General features: G+C 48.1%; 8 protein-coding genes across 8 annotated transcripts; 6 read left to right on the forward strand and 2 right to left on the reverse strand.

Moving 5' to 3' along the window:
• Window positions 1-122: 122 nt before the first annotated feature.
• DFJ58DRAFT_842210 (ankyrin repeat-containing domain protein) lies at window positions 123-764 on the reverse strand (the record flags this gene model as incomplete). The annotated part of the gene is made up of 2 exons (XM_041392801.1): window positions 123-514; window positions 584-764. The coding sequence occupies 2 exons, from the start codon at window positions 762-764 to the stop codon at window positions 123-125; spliced, it is 573 nt and encodes a 190-aa protein (XP_041242999.1).
• Window positions 765-1,433: 669 nt separating this feature from the next.
• Window positions 1,434-3,430, forward strand: DFJ58DRAFT_728983 (uncharacterized protein; the record flags this gene model as incomplete). The annotated part of the gene is made up of 14 exons (XM_041385672.1): window positions 1,434-1,487; window positions 1,544-1,599; window positions 1,654-1,699; window positions 1,762-1,861; window positions 1,919-2,012; window positions 2,064-2,080; window positions 2,133-2,284; window positions 2,337-2,438; window positions 2,490-2,549; window positions 2,605-2,699; window positions 2,762-2,772; window positions 2,830-2,888; window positions 2,944-3,346; window positions 3,399-3,430. 14 exons carry the CDS (start codon window positions 1,434-1,436, stop codon window positions 3,428-3,430), a joined length of 1,281 nt encoding a protein of 426 aa, XP_041243000.1.
• Window positions 3,431-3,871: 441 nt separating this feature from the next.
• DFJ58DRAFT_792779 (CHY zinc finger-domain-containing protein) lies at window positions 3,872-4,628 on the forward strand. The gene is made up of 4 exons (XM_041390375.1): window positions 3,872-3,990; window positions 4,049-4,262; window positions 4,320-4,387; window positions 4,439-4,628. Exons 1-4 carry the CDS (start codon window positions 3,986-3,988, stop codon window positions 4,515-4,517), a joined length of 366 nt encoding a protein of 121 aa, XP_041243001.1. The 5' UTR covers window positions 3,872-3,985; the 3' UTR covers window positions 4,518-4,628.
• A 1,892-nt stretch (window positions 4,629-6,520) lies between these two features.
• Window positions 6,521-8,116, forward strand: DFJ58DRAFT_728984 (glycoside hydrolase family 16 protein; the record flags this gene model as incomplete). The annotated part of the gene is made up of 13 exons (XM_041385673.1): window positions 6,521-6,672; window positions 6,731-6,895; window positions 6,947-6,979; window positions 7,033-7,042; window positions 7,090-7,128; window positions 7,185-7,254; window positions 7,307-7,340; window positions 7,399-7,430; window positions 7,477-7,561; window positions 7,623-7,737; window positions 7,790-7,880; window positions 7,932-8,006; window positions 8,055-8,116. The coding sequence occupies 13 exons, from the start codon at window positions 6,521-6,523 to the stop codon at window positions 8,114-8,116; spliced, it is 963 nt and encodes a 320-aa protein (XP_041243002.1).
• A 1,110-nt stretch (window positions 8,117-9,226) lies between these two features.
• On the forward strand, window positions 9,227-12,519 carry DFJ58DRAFT_426484 (uncharacterized protein). Its single transcript, XM_041380349.1, has 5 exons — window positions 9,227-9,585; window positions 9,637-9,711; window positions 9,957-10,476; window positions 10,529-12,200; window positions 12,261-12,519. Exons 1-5 carry the CDS (start codon window positions 9,389-9,391, stop codon window positions 12,437-12,439), a joined length of 2,643 nt encoding a protein of 880 aa, XP_041243003.1. The 5' UTR covers window positions 9,227-9,388; the 3' UTR covers window positions 12,440-12,519.
• Window positions 12,520-13,602: 1,083 nt separating this feature from the next.
• On the forward strand, window positions 13,603-13,830 carry DFJ58DRAFT_728986 (uncharacterized protein; the record flags this gene model as incomplete). The annotated part of the gene is made up of 2 exons (XM_041385674.1): window positions 13,603-13,763; window positions 13,815-13,830. The coding sequence occupies 2 exons, from the start codon at window positions 13,603-13,605 to the stop codon at window positions 13,828-13,830; spliced, it is 177 nt and encodes a 58-aa protein (XP_041243004.1).
• Window positions 13,831-14,240: 410 nt separating this feature from the next.
• DFJ58DRAFT_426537 (Longin-like domain-containing protein) lies at window positions 14,241-15,119 on the reverse strand. Its single transcript, XM_041380350.1, has 4 exons — window positions 15,066-15,119; window positions 14,830-15,010; window positions 14,535-14,760; window positions 14,241-14,478 (listed from the first exon to the last, which is right to left on the reverse strand). Exons 2-4 carry the CDS (start codon window positions 15,008-15,010, stop codon window positions 14,328-14,330), a joined length of 558 nt encoding a protein of 185 aa, XP_041243005.1. The 5' UTR covers window positions 15,066-15,119; the 3' UTR covers window positions 14,241-14,327.
• A 1,342-nt stretch (window positions 15,120-16,461) lies between these two features.
• DFJ58DRAFT_426568 (uncharacterized protein) lies at window positions 16,462-17,847 on the forward strand. Its single transcript, XM_041380351.1, has 5 exons — window positions 16,462-16,530; window positions 16,588-16,686; window positions 16,743-16,892; window positions 16,959-17,219; window positions 17,273-17,847. The coding sequence occupies exons 2-5, from the start codon at window positions 16,661-16,663 to the stop codon at window positions 17,628-17,630; spliced, it is 795 nt and encodes a 264-aa protein (XP_041243006.1). The 5' UTR covers window positions 16,462-16,530; window positions 16,588-16,660; the 3' UTR covers window positions 17,631-17,847.
• The last annotated feature ends 1,652 nt before the right edge of the window (window positions 17,848-19,499 follow it).

Genomic DNA, 19,499 nt, shown 5'->3' on the forward strand with positions numbered 1-19,499 from the left:
TCTGTGTTTCATATCCCGACTGAATCAGGACCTTGACGTGATAGCTGTGTGAATGCATGTGATAAGACAGTACTAGTGTACCCAGGGGCCAGCAAAGACCTACCGACGTTAATTCAGAACCATCAGATGGTTGCGCCACCGCTTATCGTCATCTTGGCCACTTCACCATCCGCATCCTGAATCTCTACTTCTATATCCTGTGCAGTGTCCACGGGACCATCTTCTTCGTTATCATTGACCTCATGATGGCTACCTTCATCGAGATTCATCTCCTGCACAAGCCACCTTGCGCCCTCATCCCATCCAATCATTTCGGCTTCACCCAGGGGTGATCTTCCGGCAATATTTTTGATATCAATCAGATCAACCCCTGGTCCCCCAGTAAAGTGGACCAGCTTCTGCGCTGATTCGAGATGCTGGTTCAGCGCTGCCCAGTGCAAGGCGGTCGAGCCAGCGCTATTTTGTGCAGACAGGATGGAAGGGGAGAGAAGAGGAAGAAGGTAATCCAGCACGTCTACAAGATGCCTTACGCGAGTCAGTCCTCACGATGTGGCGAACGTGATGCAATAAGATCGTGCCTCACCTATGTGTCCATTTCCGCACGTCATGTGTAGCACGGTGTTTCCGTTGTCGTCTCGGACACTGGAGAGAGCACCTGGGCCAAATTTTGTTACAAAAGCTTGAACTTCGTCGAGATCATCGTATCGACATGAAAGGAGGAGGTCTTCCTTGTCATCGTCTGTGGGCAGCGGCCATGTAGCCATTGTGAAAGATTTAGAAAATGATGTGAACCAAATTTATTCATCAACCCATCATCAACCCATGAGCCCGGGATCCGACGGCACGGCAAAACCAGCCCGGCCTTCAAAATTTTATGACAAATCAAGCAACTTGTCACTTACCCCACAATCGCGATTGCAGCGCTTTGCAGCGGTACTGTCTGGTACTCTCTGATACTGCGGGTTACCGATTCACGGAGCACTGAATAAGCTTTGATAAGCTCGGCATCGGCACGTTGAATCAACCCGACTGGCAGTACTACTAGCTTGGGTATGGCTGTAAACCTGTGCTAATCAAACCAATACTACTTCCGGAACGGTCGGTTCGTTACAGCTACTACAGACTTGGCACCATATGCTCCAAAATCCGTAGTCTCCGTGGTCAGCAGGAACGTGCCACAACGGGTGGCATTGCGATGATATCATGATATATTAATGTGTATGTATCATGTTATCTTCCTCCCAAACAGACTCGCTTTTGTTTCATGATCCTTTCCCTGTCGTGTGGAATACTGTGAGAGGGACTCTACTTACGCACTATATATTTTCGTCTCCTCAACTTCATAAATACCACGACCAGAGCATTTATCATTACTTCGCGCAACTCTCACCTCCTCTTCTTTCTACTTATTCTCCTTTGCTCGCTTTTGAATCATGGCCCACATGAGTCCAGCCGTCAACCTTGTATGGGCAGCACTTACAGTTATGGTCGGTCTAGTGCTCGATTATTCGATGGAGGAAATACTGACATCCATTTGGTTTAGTTCGAATCCTTTTTAGTGTATCATCTCTGGTCCTTTGACCGTTTCAAATGTCTGAGGTTGGCGGATTGTTGCACACACAATTTACGAGTGCCCTAAGTACATTTGTACAGGTGGAATCATGGACTGCGTTCTGGCACATTCAAGCGGGTCATGACGGTGCGTCACGGTTTCCTTCATTTCTATTGTATCCATCACATCGGTCTCACTCAATCTCACAGTATTCTTATTTAACCAGCATTCCGTTAATCACAATCTACGCTGTGGGTTTCTCCATTATCAAATATAGTTATGGTTTCACTGTTATTCCTGGGATGGGTAGTGAGTAAGCCCAATCGGTAACTTTGACGCCTCCCACTGATGCCAAATTTTCACAAGTCACACCCACTCCGTACGAGCTTTGGAGTGGCAGTGCACAAAGCGCAATCCTCCCTCTGTACCTGTGTTTTTCGGTTGCTTGGGGACTAGAGATGTGAGTTTGCCCAACCGATATTCACCGACACCAGCTAACGTTTCGGCTAAGGGTAACGCACCTAGAAGGTTTATTTTTATGCCTTGGCGTTTGAGTTGAAACTAAAGTCACGCCCCGTAGAGCTGTGCTTTTGGCTTTTCTTGATTCACTCTGGCTCTGCGAAACAAGATTGGTTTCGCAGCCTATATTTCAAAACATGGGCGATCGGATCTGTAGTCGCAGTCATTTGTATGCCCCTTGTAACGGTTTTGACACGGGAAGACCCCTACAAGGTCTGTCATTTGCATGTTTGGATATCGGACGAAATTTGTAAACTCTGACTAGTGCGAGGCTTACACAATCTTGATCGGGAGTCTCGGGAGCTTGTCTTTGACAATATGGTTTCTTCCGATTTTGTGGACATTCCCCACATTCCTCGAGAGCCTGGTTGGTTCATTTCGATCAAGGTTATGATCCGGTCTGACCAATCCTCTCCAGAAACAAGCCAATGTTGATAGGAGCACAATAATTAGGCTCGTAAAGTTTCACGAGCTCAACGTAAGCTTTGTGCAGATGTGACATCGTTGCTTAACTCATGTGTGGTACATGGAAGTGTATCCGGGTCTTCTTCCGCTTTCTCTTCACAGTGCCGTTTGTGATATTGGGCATTGATGGCATCAGACCGCATCAGCACATCAACGATAAGATGTGCGTGTTATGTGCCTGTATCTGAAACATGCTAACTGTCAGATACTAACTTTCTCATCTAGGTTTCCCACCGGTATGCAACTTCACCGTGCCAGGCAGGTTTGAGTCACTAACCCATCCTTCCAACTAGACCTATTGGGGATGACTGCGGGTATAGGCTGTGTCGTATCCTCTGGGATTACTCTTATCGTGCGTCATTTATAGGTGCTAGTCATGTAATTTGATTCAAAACGGTGAGCCTCAGATATTCTTCCCGCGCTCAATCAAGGGGGAAATAGCAAATAGGGAGGCGGCTCGCGAGCCTCGCCGATTCCCCCGACCAAATACCTTTGGAGAAGATCCTATGAATGTGCAGCGCGGAGATCAGTATGTGTCCGCATATCAACTACCTCCCTATGAGGCAGCAGCTCTCGGTCACTCGATACAGAAATTAACAATCGAAGAAATGTCGGACGAGGAAAATCCAAAATATGGGCCGTGCGAGGTGTCACCTTCACTATGCCTGCAACCAAATCGCAGAACGAAGGATGGGAATGTGGAAATAGGGACTGTCTTCAATCTCACGGATGCTGCTCTGTCGAGACATAATACAGTCACGCCGAAGTCGAATGTAAATCATCTTGTGTATAACTGGCGATCACCACTTGGTAAGGACTCATTATTTCTACTGTTGTGGATGGGTGCTGACAGGGGAGGTAGAAATTGGAGAACCACCGTATTGGTACCGGTGATACCAAATGATTTGGCGGTAAAAATGGACTAACGGATCGATGCTAGTATTCTACCTCACTCTGCTCGCCCTAATTGCATACTGCTTTGCTAACTCGAAATATAAGCGCCTAAAATTTCAACAATCGGCTACTTGTGTGTTACCTCGTTCATTCTACTTCATACAAAGATTGTCCTCAGTCGAGACTCCTGAGAGGCTAGCTCAGAAGTGACCAGTACAAGCTAACAATATCAATATTGGTAGCGATGCCAAGTCTTTTCGCACAAGGTCAGGTTATCCTAAAACTGACGATGTCCTCAATGGTGCGTGTTATAATGTTGAAAAGATATCGATATCGATGAAGAAAAAACTATCTCCCTTCTATGTATCAAGGTTTGACTACGGGTCTACTGTCAATGTCTGTCATGTTTATCCTTCGAAAGCGTGGGAAAAATAAAGGTGTCACGATCTTGCAAAAATTCTGAGTCCAGGTTCTTCAGATCATCATCATATCAGTATTCTGGTCTGAGACTCTGAGCCCGAGTACCATCGCAGTGACTTCTGCTTGTTCATCGTGATGTGGTCGGTAGCGTATCGTCTTCCAACCATCTCAATGCGGCATTCATTCCCTCAATTTCAGCAAACATGTATTAAATGCTCAAGTTTCGATACGAGCTCCATGCTGCAAGCAATGGTTTGATTGTGCAGAGTGTCATGCGGAGACGCAGGATCATGCGTTAGGGAAGACAACTGAGATGGCGTTCATGTGCAAGAAGTGCAAGAAGGCCTTTAGGAAGGATATGTCAAACTACGAGGAGAGCGATGAGTTTTGCCCGCACTGCGATAATCACTATGTAGGCGACATCGCATTCTTGTGACCGCAAGTTAACATCTCTTCACGCCACTGATAGGTCATTGATGCCAAGACGCCGCAGGCGGTGATCGGAGTTGAGGGCGAAGATACGCGAGTTGACGCACGGTGAGGTCTTTCTTGATGAAATATAGCTCATGGCTTGATTCCTCTGCACAGGATGCTCAAAGACGATCGTGTTCAACAAGATCCAACGCGATCCATCTTTTCAAGAGATTTTTCGGATAGAGTGGGATGATGTCTCTCGACACCCTTGCGTTCCCTGTTTTCCACTTGTGTTCACTGTTGTATGCTATCACTGTCTCTATCGGATTAGGATGACGATCCATTTTATAGTCATTTTCCCTTCCCTCGGCGTGACTGACTGATGTCTATGCAGCCTCTCGGAGCGAAAGCATTCAAGTTGTACAGACAGTGGATCTTGATCTCAGTGACTGATGCGTCTGATACAGGCAACCGAAGTCCCAGACTATAGATCGATCCTTCGTTCAACGCTGCAGCACTCAATACTCGGCCTTTTGTACTCGGCACTCATTCCACACTGAATCGTGTTGGTGAGACGCGTTACTTAAAGCGCACGAACCCCTGGAATCCTACTCAATTATCACGCTTTCTGTCATATCTAATGTGGAGCGACGTTTAACAGATCAAATTGCATCTCGCATGTAGCAACATTAACATCAATCGGTGCATGTCCATCCACAGAGTATAAGATGGAACTGTGGTTCACCTGCGTGTGCTGACATAAGTTATCTCTAGCTCTTAACATGGACTATTCGTGATTTCGGGTGTAGTCGTCCCTGTATCTATCTCTCGCCAGTACCCATGTTACGGATTTCCATACCAGAGTCCTGTCACAGTGGCTGGGGTCGTTGTTGATATTGATGGTACGTCAGTAGATGCACATCATCCATCCATCTGCCGTTTTGGGTTGAGGTTCGCCCTGCGGTCTCCGGAAGCCCTCGTGTGAGTCTGTCCCCGGTTCAAAGTTCAATGAATATTGGAGATATTGATGACCGACTGATTCATGCTGGCAGGTGTTTTCAACATGCTCAAGACCTGCCAGCGAATGAAGACACGGTGTATGAGCACACACGATCGGTTCGCATCAGTTGTTTTGCCGTCTCAGAGCGCAGTACATTTTGATTTGCTGTGACAATGCATGGTAGCCTGCTAGCAGCTACATACAAATCTTACATTGCGTCAGCTGCTGGAGACTACTAGCAGTTGCCCCATCATGCTCCTTGACCCTGACTGAGTCACTTGTAGTCAGGGAATTATTGCTTTAGTGCCGGAATCAACTACCTTTCTTACAGCTACTTTCATATCGATAGATCAGATTTCTTTTTTTTTCCTCTTACCGCTTCTATGTACTCGTAGAGCTGGACAAACAGGGTCCCGTTTATTACGATACCTTCAAGTTGGTCGGGCGAGATACCCTTGAATGGCAAGGGCGCTTTGCTTGCCTGAACACCGTCTGGAGTCCAGACACTCCAGTGGCCGCTGTCAAACAGCAATAAGTCATCGTGTCTGTCCGTATGTTGTGGCTGGCTTGTGCACAATGGATACTTGTGATTATGATCTCATATAACTACAAAACTGTACAATGTATACGAGTCGCGAGCTGAGAGGCCTGTCGGAAGCAGCGAACTCCCAAGTTCCCTGCCATTCGCCGGGGATGTATTCTGCCTTTGAACAGTACTATAATATTGTAAAAGGCGGTACCTTGTTATTTGTCCAGTTCCACAAGTAAATAGAAGCGGTAAGAGGGAAAAAACGAGGCAAAAATGAAATCCGGTTCAAGGGATGACCGCTGCAGTGGTCTCTATCTCCGACAATCGATCCTGGGGTCACGAGCTAACCATACAATTATGACCCAGTTCTTAACGCTACTGAAGCACTAGCCATTCAAAATTCCTATACGTGCATCCACTCGTAGAATGCATCATTCGATCCGGTCCGACGTGCAGGAGGCGCAGGTCATCAATATCCTTTGCTCGCTATTTATATAGCTACACTACCATTCGTCCAATCGGAGAGACGTTACTACGACACATCAACTAACTCGAGACTTCTCAGACTTCCTGAGACGACACGTCGGGGGCTTGCTCGTGAGACTAATATTTTCTGCTCGGCACTCACGAGCGTCGGGCAGGTGGACTTATTAAATATCGAGAGAAACAGGTCCGTCCTCTCGCATCACGCTCTCCCTGATTGCACTTTCAGCAGTCTGACTCGATGATGAAGATCGTCAGCAGCAGTCTCGCTCTTGCCTCGCTTGTGGGACCTGCCCTAGCAGGTGCGATCTACACTCTGAACGAGTGCGTTCGTGGTGAAGGCTTCTACGACTCCTTCAATTTCGAGAATATCACTGACCCCACCAAGGGGCGTGTGTATGTCCGCCTCGCTTGCACGCAATTTGTTCTTTTTCTCATTAAATGACACTGACAGGACGTATGTCAACCGAACAACGGCAGAGAGCCTCAACTTGACCTATGCCACGAGTGATACCTTCATCTTGCGCGCAGACGACACCACGGTTTTGAACGTCAATGACACAGGCCGGAATTCGGTCAGGATTCGGTCCAATCAGCGGCACCATGAGCATGTTGTTGTGTAAGTGATTCCTCGTAGACGTCTCATCGACTGATGCTTTGTCAATAATAGCTTTGACATACAGCACATGCCCGAAGGATGTGGGTGAGCTTCTTTAATTTATTCCATGGTTCCGTCGCTTATATATCTTGAAATAGAACATGGCCTGTAAGTAGGCGGTTCCGATCAAGCAGCTTTATAGTAACAGATAGCAGGCTATCTGGGAAACTAAAGAGTCCGGTTGGCCTGCCGGTGTTTGTTCTTTCCTTGTGTGATAGCTCTACCATCCTGACGTACGTCCCTTTGCCAGGGTGAAATCGATATCCTCGAGGGTGCAAACAATGTAGTGCCTAACCAGTCGACACTCCATACTAGCCACAGTTCGTTCACTCCATAACATTCATAACTGTGCTATTTTACAACATCACACAGATTGCTCCATGCCAAATAACACTCTCCAATCAGGGTATGTTTTGATCCGTCACTGCATTAAACCTCGTTCGGCTAAAATGCTAACTCTTTAGAACCTTTATAACAACCAACTGTGACGCTTCAGGTGATGCCACTATAGCTGATTCCAATCTCGTGCTAAAATGCAAAAGTCGCTTACAATATTGGGTGTGCTGTGAAGCTCACTCAAGACGATAACAGTTTTGGTCCAGCATTCAACAACATTGGCGGAGGATGGTACGTTACGGGCCCAGAAACTTACTTTCAGTACTCTTTCGGCTTACAGGTTCTTCTGCAGGTATGCTATGGAACGCACACTTCACTATATCAAGGTTTGGTTCTGGGAGAGACAAGACCCATTTGTTCCCTTGGACGTTAGCAGTGGTGCATGGATGATCGACACTGACAACTGGGTAATAGTCTTTGCATCCCTTTTGAATTGCGCTTATATGATTTGACTGCGAGGGCATCCCTGCCGCCTACTTCCCTAATAACACCGAGTGTGACATCCAGTCTCACTTTGGAGCCAACAACATTATCATTGATCTGACGTTCTGTGAGTCTTGCATTGTTTTGTAGTGGTCTGTCGTGTTCATGCCGCGCGCAGGCGGCAGCTGGGCAGGCAACGCGGCTCTCTACAATGCTTCTGGATGTCCTTTAGACTGTGAGACTTATGTCAACAGTAAGTGCTCCCGAGCGAATGTCTAGTACATCTGTGAACCCTCCGCAGACAACCCTACCGCGTTCACAAACGCCTACTTCCAGATCTCGTCCATGAACGTCTACAAATAGATGTCGCAGGACAGGCGTTAGGTGTGTTGTTTTCATACTCCCGTTCGGTAATCCCTGAAACTTGGCTCAGTAGGTCAAAAATAATCATTGTCAATGATGCGAATTATATAGCACATAGAGGATGTTACTTTACTTACATACCATGAAATACAGAAGGGCATTCGCTACGGCAGCTGAGATTTTGCGGATTGATGGAAAGAGCGTATTGCTCCCTGAAGCCAATGTAGGTACATGGAATGTTTCGGGTCAACAAAATGTGTGATGTGTCCTCCCAGTGAACGGCACTGGCGTCATGATGCACTGATGCCTGTACAGCTATGACGTCAGAGCTGTTCAAGAGGCGTGTAGTCATTTTTCTAGACGAGATGCGCTTGCGAGGATCTACAGCAGTTAACACCCAAGTAACTGCACGCATACCTGCTCTGGAAGAAGAAACAATCCTAATTCTGCCTGCTTGTGTATCGCTTTTGAAACACAAGCTAAGTTGCTGAACGCCGAGAGTAACCTGTTAACTGAGACCTTGCGTGTGATGCCATATAAGTGACCCATGATGCATGATGCATGATCATCGATGTCCAACGAAGGATGAATATCACCGGCAAGGTCTGGCTCAACCAGGCTCGACCGCTCAGCCTTCGTCTAGTGTCTATGTGCCATCTACACAACAAAAGTAGGTAGCTATTACTGATGGACTCGATGCATTGTTACCAGTGCCAAACACACCACTTCCGCCACTGCTGACATGTCCGTTGAAGAAGAGTGTGAAGGTAATAGTAGGAACTTGCTTACCCACTGCATTCTTCCATTCTTTGGTACATTTTCACCGCACCTGAGGGAAATTTCCCTAGCGCTGTGTGCCTCTAAAATTGTCTTCCAGTGCCTGCAACACATCCTGACCAGATTTTGGGGGTGCCTGTTTTTCAAGCGCAACTACCTTTTACAAAGCCTTTGCTTCATCCTGGAGTGCTAATACCGCTGTTGAATCATTTTTGATGATCTTTAATGGGCCTTGGAACAAGATTCTAGAGCCGGAGCGAACTGATTTGTTCACTATACGAACTTTGTGAAGTATAGCCGCGATTTGAATTATCAAATTCGTGTGGCAGTTCACGCGCCGAACGGCACTGCCACAATTGCTGAGGCGTGAATACGCACTCTCAAGAACAACCTACTAACGGACGACCCAGTTCACTTTGAAACGACGACATTCCGTACTTCAAGTTTAATTGTTGTACCTCTCCTGATTGTCAACTGCTCTATAAATCACGAAATATGTCTGCCAGGAGGCAGTCATCAACAACATCTCTAGCTAAATATGCACGGGCCACATCGCCCGATACCAACATTCGCTCTTTGGATTTCTGCAACTCTTTCTGGGGTGTTGCAGATGGAGGCGTAGATGTATTGTTTGCTCGAATGCGCGGGGCAGCAAGGACGATGGAGGAGTTGAGGAACTTCTGGAAGGAGAGGTAATTTGACTCTCTTATATTTTTCCCATTGAGCTTTACACATGTCTGCAGATCTGCGATCGAGGAAGATTATGCCAAACGGCTCGCGAAGTTGGCCAAAATGTCAATTGGCAAGGATGAAATAGGGTGAGTTACTCAAATTCTTCGAACCCTGACCTTCGCCTGCGGGCCGCTCTGGTCGGGCGGGCGGGATGACACAGGTGTGGCTCTGCAAGTTGCAGAACTACACGTTGTTCCACAGAGCACTTAGGGAGATGTATTTCCCGTCTCATTACTCGGGTCGAATACACAGCGTCCAGCTGCCTGGTGGCGCAACTTTGCATCTGACGTGTGGCTTACGCCTGGGTTTCATTACTGATCGCAACTCGCAGGGAACTACGGAACTCCGTGGATACATTGCGCTTGGAAACCGATAAGCAAGCCGGTTTTCACTTGCAGCTTTCGCAGCAAATACGGAATGATCTCGAAGGTCAGGCCGCGGCTTTCTCCGCAAGGCAACAACACCACAAGAAGACGTATCAAGCTGCTATCGAGAAGGAGTTCAAAGTAAAGCAAACACGCGAACAGCATGCAAGCAAAGCTCGGGAGAAATATGAATCTGATTGCCTTCGTATCAACTCCTACACTGCTCAGTCGACGCTAGTTCAGGGCAAAGATCTCGAGAAAATTCACCTGAAGCTCGAGCGTGCCCAGCAAACAGTCCAAGTGAACGAAAATGATTACGCTCAGTTTACTCGAGTATTGCAAGAGACTATGCAGAAATGGGAGCAGGATTGGAAGGCGTTCTGCGACACATGTCAAGATCTCGAAGAAGAGCGAATGGAGTTTATGAAGGATAATATGTGGGCATATGCCAATTCTGTATCAACAGTATGTGTCTCAGATGACGAGGTAAGTCTTTCGCCATCATTGGCTATCACTGTTTAGTAATCGGTCTATATAGTCTTGCGAGAAAATGCGACTCGCCTTAGAACAAATGGAACCGGAGAAGGAGATGGAAAATTTTGTTCGCGACTACGCAACGGGAAATGCGATACCCGAGTCACCGGCGTTCGTCAACTACACCAATACCGATGCAGTGCCCTCATCTTCTACTCGCATTGCTACTCGTCCTGCAACCTATGCTCGAACATCCCAGAGGTCATCGGCAGGGCGTAACGCACCACCACCGGAGCCCGAAGACCCCTACGACGATACAAACCATGCAGGTGTAGGGGCGATTGGTGCAGGAAGTCGTAGCTCTCCTGCTGAATCTGCTCTCGCGAGAAGTCAGACCCAAAGATCTCAAAGTGGACGCTCTCAAACGAACGGTGTCAACGGACACGTATCCCCTCTCCGTGATGTTCAATCTCGGGCGTCCCAGGCACAGAGGCGCAATAGCACAGCCTCTGCCCTTCGGCCTACGCAAGAGCCCCGTGGGGATCCAGTCGATCCTACGGTCTCTAACACACAGCTAGTTATCGGAGATCAGACTTGGAATGTTGATCCAAACAAGGACCCACAACAGCAGAGAGGCCAACCTCGGACATCTCCTCCTGTTGGAGAGCAAAATGACCCATTAGTCAGGCAAATGGCTGAGCTGAGCACTGCTGCTGCTCAGAATGTGGCTAGACGTCCTACCGTTCGCAGAGATACACTCTCAGGACAAGATCCCCGCAGAGCTACCACTGAATCTCTCGTTACCCCCTCTTCGGTCCACTCTGGCAATCGCGATTTCCGTAATTCAGCTGAAGTCGTAGTTGGGTCATACCCTCTGGCACCATCGCGTTCGAACTCTCCAAATCCTAAACCCGTTCTTGCAGCCCCTCCGCCACCCTCACTCCCGCCACCTTCCTCGAATCTCCCAGTGGAGCAAGTCCTCAATAACTATGGTCGTACGTTCCCAGGAGAACAAAGGTCTCGCAGCAGGGCCAATAGCTTTGTTGGTCCGCCGCCTCCTGTTAACAATCACCAAACCCAGGATCCAAATGGGGTACGCCCGACTAGTAGGGGGGGTTATCCTGGTGTTGGTACTCAAAATCTAGGTCCTCAGCCTCCGTCACTGGTTCGTGCGCCGTCAATCGCTCAAAGGCCAGTTACGCCGAACAACCCAGTTGGCATTGCTCTAGGCCCAGATGGACGTGTCGTTGTGGATCATATGGCACACCAACCCCCGCGACAACCACCCTACGTCCAACAACCATCTAGCGCGCAATCATACCCAGGGTATAATAATAACGACAGCCGGCAGCTGCAGCAGCCTCGCGCTGATTATGGTACTGTGGCGACCTATGGCGCGCCCGCTCCACCACCACAACCTTACGGCAATTATAATCACACGCCTCAACGTCCTCAATATGATTCTCAGCCCGTTGTTCCTTACCAGCCTCCTCCGCCGCCATCGCAGCCTTACAACAACTACGGTCCGCCTGCGCGGAATCCGTCAATTGCGGCTCACCCAAGCCAGGGTGCCATTAATCACCAGCACCCTCAGCAAGCATACTATGGACATAACACAAACACCTACCGGGCGCCAAGCCCTGCTATGACACGTACACCTTCTCCACAGCTCCCACGTCATCCACCGCCTCCCACAGGTGCCTATACTGATGATGGCCGCCCCATCCTGTTTTACGGTACGTTTTATGACTTGACAATGTACCTCGGTGTGTTCATAACGTAACTCGTGCTCACAGTGAAAGCACTGTATGATTACGCAGCAACCATTGACGAAGAATTTGATTTCCAAGCGGGCGATATCATCGCCGTAACTGATACCCCAGAGGACGGGTGGTGGAGTGGAGAGTTGCTTGACGAGATTAGACGACAGGCCGGTAGGCACGTGTTCCCAAGCAATTTTGTGTGTTTGTTCTAGTCGTATACCTCTCACTCGTTTTTAGCGCGCTCTGCATTTACATCATTCTTTTTGCTTACTTCAGACACCTGCTATGTTTTCTTACTGATACCAAACCCGTGACGAGTCCATTGACGCTTGTGATGTTTGTGTGGTACACAATTTTTCAGTCAACCTTATCTAGATTCTACTGGTGGATAAATATTCACTGATCCATGGACGCTGGAATCGGGTCCGATAAGTTCGCGTGAGTGGCAGCAATGCCAATCTGATAATCTTCCCTAGCCGTCTTCCCGTACATCACGCATTGATGTGTTCTTGTCTAGGCATTATTTGAACAAATGACAAATGTGTTGTTGCGTCCTAATATCGTTCCAGGTCACCCTGCGACATCGACTCGGATGGGCCCGCATTGAAGTCCGCTTAGTCCGCTTCCCGCCGGCTATCGACCTCGACTCTTCATTTTGCAATTATATATGGGTTTATCATAGCTTTTCGTCTTCTGTTCTCATTTACAAGAGGGCTTAAGTCGTGATGGAATGCGTTATCGACGATATATAAGACACGTGTAGTTGCGTTCAATTAACGTTCATTTTGAGATAGCTGCTGTGCAGACTCGTGTGCGCTTCTATCGTTATGCAAGCTAGTGCGTGCAACTTGAAATCCCCTTTGGAGGCCAATATGTAACATTCAGTACTTCCAAAGGAAGCAGCTAAGGAGCAGTCCTTTGTCTTATGACAAGTTATTTGCACTAGCTGTTTCTGACCGCTAGGCTACTTGGCACAGCAACCGGAACTCAATTGAAATTTCACCTCGAAGCCTGGCCAGCGCGAATATCTATCCGGTTATGGGGGTTATTTCCCGGCCCTTAGTTGTGGATCATGAAACATGCTGAAACCGTGACATGGCAGTGAAAATTATGTATATCAGGGGCAATCGACATTACCGTTATGCGGTTCCCACCAATCTAAGCGAACAAGGATAACGTTTGTGGTCATCGCATTATGCTTACCCGAAATCGGCTCCGGCAACATCTTGTAGTATTAAAGGCCCACTTCTGGCCAAGTTATCTCTAGTAGCTCCGTATCCTCGCATTTCACTCTGTCTTGAAGTTGTCATAGCTCTTGTGGTTCATCGATACTTGAACGTTAACCCTTGACGCTCCCGATAATCCTCAAGCTACCATGCGTCCATATGCCATTTACGAGCACCCCGATTTCAGCCTCTCCGCTGAGTCGGTATCGACGCTGCAAAAGATTGCAGCTGCTTTGACCGCTGTTGCTGCATCCAGTGCAGCTGTATATGAGTATATCGCCCACGTTGGTGCTTCCACTGCACAGGGAAGGTCAGTAACACTTGATCCGATTTTTGGTTCGGTCGCTGAGTTCCCCTGCAGCTCGGCGCTTCTTTAAGCCTGAGGCGATTCAGACGAATGTCCAAGTGTTCCGTGCTCACGAAATGGGGCATTGCCTCCTGTTCAATCGTCGGAAGGTCGATTTGTGGGATTTAGAGCATATGAAGACTTCAATAGAAGCAGGGGGACGAGCTTAGGCGGACCCCGGATCGCATTGAAGGGTGAAACTAAATGTAAGAGTGCGCAGACTTATCATCGGTGTAGGGTTATATGCAGCTACTGCAGATGGTTCCCATCCGGTATGGACATTGAACCACTATGTATCATCAGTTACGGCAATTTGTTGTACGAGCGTTAGTTTATCGTTTCCCATCATTCTTACATGATACAATTGTTCTGTACTGCTATCATCTAGAGGTTGTAGAATTTACTATTTTGAAAGCGCTTCGTATGCATAGGCCAGTCTGCTTTCAGCTTAGTTGGGCAAGGGTCCCTCCAAAATGCAAATGTTCTATGATGGACAGAGTACAAAGTACAGACCTACAAAGTATGGATCTACAGCTGTTGTATCCTCTGCTGGACCTTTTCCCTGACGGTCTGATACGCATTCATAATCGTCTGCTCGTTGATTACAATCTCAGTTGTGTCGGCCTTTGGTCGACTAACTCTGGATGCAATTGTCGTCGAATCTGTTTCCACAATAATTCTGTTAAGATGGCGATAAGCATATGCGTTGGACCATTGATCAAAATAACACTTTACCCATCATCAATTGTTTCATCCAGGCACAAAAGAACCATGTCGAGGTTCTCCAGTACAGCCCGCTTCTCAACCTGATTCCGCAACAGCAAATGGACTGCGTCACAGAACGCTGTGAGAGCGGAGTAAAGCATGATTTCATTCTCTGTTGCACCGCCGATAATGTAGAAGATGAGATCTAATGAATGTCGGAAGACTGCAAGACGACCGTCGTAGAGTATGATATCGGCTGAACACGTATGCATCGACGACGGGCTACCTGTGAGTAGGTTTTCCTGTTACACATGCGGTTACGCACCTCCAGGCTTCTTGGTTTTCTGCCATAGACCCTTCTCAAATGCTCGTTGGTCCTTCAACGTCAGAAGATCCTTGGACTCGCCCTGGGGATGACCTTTGGGTCGATAGTACTTGGCGAGGACACGATGTCCTTCAGCGTCTAAGATGAGGAACGAGTTTACGCTGTATAATGATAGATTCATCTTCAAAAATGGGACAAAGTTAGCCTTGCTCCGTTACAGTAGATGCGACAACGACCTTCACCGACGTGGCCAACAATACCAGTGCTAGTGATCACCTGTTGAAAAGCACCCGAATGTACTACGTCGAAAAAGGAAATTGTAAAATTGGCTGCTATCCGATTGATTCTTGCTGCTATCACACTTCAAGCTAATACTACCTATTAGCGTTAGACGTGTTCATCTTGTCTGAGACCTCCGAAGGCCTCTTTTCGACTTCGATGATGTCACTCCGGTTTAAACTTGTATTTTTTGCCCCAAAAACTCACACCGCGGAGATCCTGAGCATGCTGTTCAAACAATGCCCGAACGTACTCGGTAAGATTGGTCAGTATGAAGGAATGCGCATTCATCACTCCCGGAGTTGGTGAGTCTTGCCGAGGCAGGTGACTTTGAGTTGATTCCGTCTGGACGATTCGTCTGAGGTCATCCATAGGGCAGTTCAGGCCAGGGCCAGGCGCTCAACCTCTTACTGGAGAGCCTGGCAAACTCGAACACGTGGATGAGGATAGGGTGGAAATTGTGGTTAGTGACCAGGGCGATAAAGCACAACTCAAGGATGCAATTAGTCATTTGAAAGCGGCAAGACATGTTTTTTTCGTAAAATCGGATGTGAATGTCCTGACGTTTGGCTCCTTCAGGTTCATCCATATGAAGAGGTCGCATATGACGTCTACAGACTTGAAGACGTTTAGGCCACAAGCCTTTACCTGCCTTGGTTGTTTCTCCGACGCGGCTTGATGTTATCTTTATTTGAAATACAACTAAGCCAAATGGCGAAATGCGCTTACACTGAGTAGACTCACTGTTCGGGTGAAGACATCCTGTTCCGCCTCCACCTCACACTTTGGTTACGCGAAATGAAAAACACGTCTTGGTCAACCAGTGACCCGTCCTGCAACGTGGTGCGGGATTTCCCTGAAATTGATGAACCTATTCCTAACCCGTCCCGCAAGTGTCCGAGTGTGCTTTATAGCTATGGGCGCGACTCATATTCCAACTTCGGCCGCCTCGCCATATTTGATGTGCATTGCTGCAGACATGTTCATGACCCATCAGTCAAATGACGTTTTCTGAGCTGATTGAAAGGGCGCGTGCCTATCTACAACCGATAAGTCACATCACCAACCAGATTGCGGTTTTTTTTTCTCTGTTCTAGAACACACTCACAAAGTGGCATCGCAATACTGGTGGAGCTACAGCAACACTGGATATTGAGCGTGTTCGAACGTCCCTAATCATCGCTGCAAGTGCTGTGCATCGGAGTATTGGTTCACTGTGCTTGGCGGCCATTGAGGTGCTTTTGCGAGCGCTAAGGTCACAGTCGAAAGTCCCACACAGCTTGCTCGACACCTACCAGCCGCGTGGTTGGAGCGCTTGACGCCCTTATGTTGCTGGCCTCACCTATCCCGTCAGTCTGATCATGGATCAATGCTGTTGAGGCATGCGGCTGGCCTTATGAGCCGTCACATGCTCTCTTAGGGGTGTGTTCGAGGCACGATGCAAGATATAAACTGGAGTTCACCATGGGGTTCACACAGTTGTAGAACGAGTCGCTATATAGAAGCTTCATTTCCCCGCTTCTTCACCTCCTTCCTTTCTCAGAACCCGGCGATGGATTATTCCACCTTTTCCATCAGGTGTGTGATAAGAGTCACTGTCGGATAGATGTTTGACGACATTCTTTGGACTGTAGAGATGCACTGGGTCCTCAGGTGGTCCTGCAGCGTTCTTCGACGATGACCAGTGTCGTTCCACGAGATCGTGCTTTTGTGGAGCAGGAAACCTTTCTGTCACGCAATCAGGCCGATGCAGCGCGAAATCTAAATGACGTCGATGCCACGAGGTGATTATTCACAATAGCTGTCGTCATCATACAATGTATTAAAATTACGATGGCTCGGTTCCGCAGTCATCCAACACATCACTCCTTTAATACAAATTCACAACACGCACATTCCGTTTCTCCGCTACTTTCATTTCAAAATGTGTCTGAGGATTACATTCCCACCCTCCCCGGCTTCGCGATCCACAACACGTCATCTACTCATGTCTACCAGGAACACCACTTCTTAGATCCGTCCAATGCACGTATCACAAACCATCAGCTCATGCTGCATGATTCGACATATCCTTTCTCAGAGATAGCCCTGGCACCTGGGGAACAGTCTTCGTAAGTCTTCCATTGCTGGATTTATTCTAATTCATTACTGATGTTCTATGAAGCAATGGGGACCAGCCCATCAAGGCTGCCAGCTTCTCGAGGACCGCAGGTCAGAACCATCAGTATGACGCACTATCTCTAGACACTACCTTCCATCATTTGTACTTAACCATCAACGATAAAAGCGAAATGACGCATCCTACATCGCCCCCCTTTTCGCTAGATAGTCTTGATAGCACACGTCCCCCTTGGATCTACCAGCATCCTGTGCCACACCATCATCATCCTGCATATCCTTTTCCCTTAGTACTTCTCCCTCTCGCCGACTACTCCTCGTTTCCTGGATCTTATGCCCCAAGAAGAGATGGTCGGCGTACGTCACACGTCTCAGTTGAACGCTCAAGAATACGGGCAGCTTGACATCTTGCGTGGCACCGCTGGATTATCTAGGCCATCACATTATATCAAGGCGCCCACCCAACTACCACCTCGCCCTTATTCGGCAGATCCCCCCGCGTACCGGAGTTCTGGGGAAACGATTGAGGAGAAGGTCCTCGGATTCTGACCTTGCAGATCGGGACACCACGATAACTGCACTGCCTCAGGCATGCAATTCCCGTTCAGAACCTAGGATTAAACGTACAATCGCAGCACCACATGGTGCCCAGCCACCCGTGCATCTCCGTGCACACCACGTCACTGCCCCCGTGGAGTCATCTCGTCATCAACAATCAGTGTCACAAAAGGTGGATTGCGATAACTGCCTAGTTGACGAGTCGGCCGTGCGGATTGGTGGACGAGCTCTACTGCACGTCTACGAATGCCAATGGGACAAAAGTCACTCCCCCTGTGGTATGCATATCGAAGGTGATCAAGCCAGCGTCACAGACCATCTCGCCAGATTTCATGGTTTCACGGGTGGCGAAGGCGATACCGCTTGTCTCTGGGACGGCTGTACCTCAAAAAAGCGCGGCGCTATGAAAGGTACGAGTATCGCTCGTCACCCTCGTCACTCATATCGGCTACAAAATAAAATGTACCGCCTGCAACGTCGACTATGCGCGGGAAGATGCGTGCAGGAGAAGTCACGCGAACGCGAGATCAGATTGCCAGAATATGCAGATAGCCCCTGTCCATGGTACCGGAGTTATTACGCTCAAGGTTCAAGCCTGCGAGCCCGCTGCTAAGAAAAGACATCTCGCGGAGGCCTAGACCCAAAATTCTATCTATTGTAACTTTCTTACCTAATGACTTACTTCATAATTTGCTCACCTTGTCTCCTTCTCTTCAATTTCCGCGTAGATACCAGGCCTGGCTCGTATACCCTATCATAGAGCCACTCTCATAATTTATTGCTATCTATTGACATACATATGTAGTTTATTCATATCCGGATCCATACTATACTAGTTCGATTCTCAAGTTCAAGTTAAATGTATCTCGCTCCCATTTACTATTACGATATTGTAGTATTATGCTCATGTAGACAGTCGTCACCTATCCTTATCAAACTTCTAGCGCATTTCCTTGCTCAGGTCATACTTGCCAATATCTGATAGATCGGAATGACGCCGTCACCCGTGATTGCAGTTTCAACGCGACCGCTTTCAGACGCACGTCGCGCTAGCGTCAGCACACCTTACGACCCGGCCCCTCCTCCCAGAAATTCACCGGGGATATGCCTGTCGCGGTAGAGGTGTCGATCATCGCGTCTGTGCCATGATAAATATACTGTGAACTAAATTGTTCAAAAAACGCACACAATTTCTGCCCTTCAGATAAAACATCAAGGCAAGACCGCAGACCCTTCAAACACCACTGCCGTTCGAGCCAGGAAAGGAGGTAGCGATTCCAGAAAGCCTGAAATCTACAGTTGAGCTTGCCATCCTGAGGGTATGGAGCACGCGATAGATGAACGGCCCAGTTTTGGCATGCGTACTTGAGAGCGTCGGAAGATGCTCGACTCTTATGCTGTGCCTTATTTGCGAAAGTGGTAAAGGTATTCATAGCGTGGATGATCTTCCGATCAGGTGGGTCTGGTAGTGTAGAGCCGAAATGGTCCTGGTGCATCAATGCCACAAACGTTGGAAACATCAAGAAATCCGGTAAACTCTTGAACCGCTGGACCACTTGGAAAGTTGGCAGTAAAAGGAATTTTCCGACAATCGTATATTTGCTGATTGCTTCCAATGTGCTCGCGAATTCTTCCATGATTACCCAGACAGAGGCTGCAGGAGTGGACTGCCATGCCTTGCCATGGGGCGTCTGTAACCAGTCTCGCCCGCGTGG

The sequence above is a fragment of the Suillus subalutaceus genome, assembly GCF_016647625.1.
Source record: "Suillus subalutaceus strain FC151 chromosome Unknown DFJ58scaffold_66, whole genome shotgun sequence".
Classification (NCBI taxonomy): domain Eukaryota; kingdom Fungi; phylum Basidiomycota; class Agaricomycetes; order Boletales; family Suillaceae; genus Suillus; species Suillus subalutaceus.

Coding starts and splice junctions, on each gene's coding strand:
- DFJ58DRAFT_426568 (XM_041380351.1), top strand. CDS start 16,661: ATGGATTATTCCACCTTTTCCATCAG. Junction 16,893..16,958: donor AATGACGTCGATGCCACGAG/GTGATTATTCAC, acceptor TCGGTTCCGCAG/TCATCCAACACATCACTCCT. Junction 17,220..17,272: donor GCACCTGGGGAACAGTCTTC/GTAAGTCTTCCA, acceptor TGTTCTATGAAG/CAATGGGGACCAGCCCATCA.
- DFJ58DRAFT_792779 (XM_041390375.1), top strand. Junction 4,263..4,319: donor CGCACTGCGATAATCACTAT/GTAGGCGACATC, acceptor CGCCACTGATAG/GTCATTGATGCCAAGACGCC. Junction 4,388..4,438: donor GATACGCGAGTTGACGCACG/GTGAGGTCTTTC, acceptor TCCTCTGCACAG/GATGCTCAAAGACGATCGTG.
- DFJ58DRAFT_426484 (XM_041380349.1), top strand. CDS start 9,389: ATGTCTGCCAGGAGGCAGTCATCAACAACATCTCTAGCTAAATATGCA. Junction 9,586..9,636: donor AGGAACTTCTGGAAGGAGAG/GTAATTTGACTC, acceptor ACATGTCTGCAG/ATCTGCGATCGAGGAAGATT. Junction 10,477..10,528: donor TATGTGTCTCAGATGACGAG/GTAAGTCTTTCG, acceptor CGGTCTATATAG/TCTTGCGAGAAAATGCGACT.
- DFJ58DRAFT_426537 (XM_041380350.1), bottom strand. CDS start 15,010: ATGAATCTATCATTATACAGCGTAAACTCGTTCCTCATCTTAGACGCT. Junction 14,761..14,829: donor GAAAACCAAGAAGCCTGGAG/GTGCGTAACCGC, acceptor ATACGTGTTCAG/CCGATATCATACTCTACGAC. Junction 14,479..14,534: donor GATGAAACAATTGATGATGG/GTAAAGTGTTAT, acceptor CCATCTTAACAG/AATTATTGTGGAAACAGATT.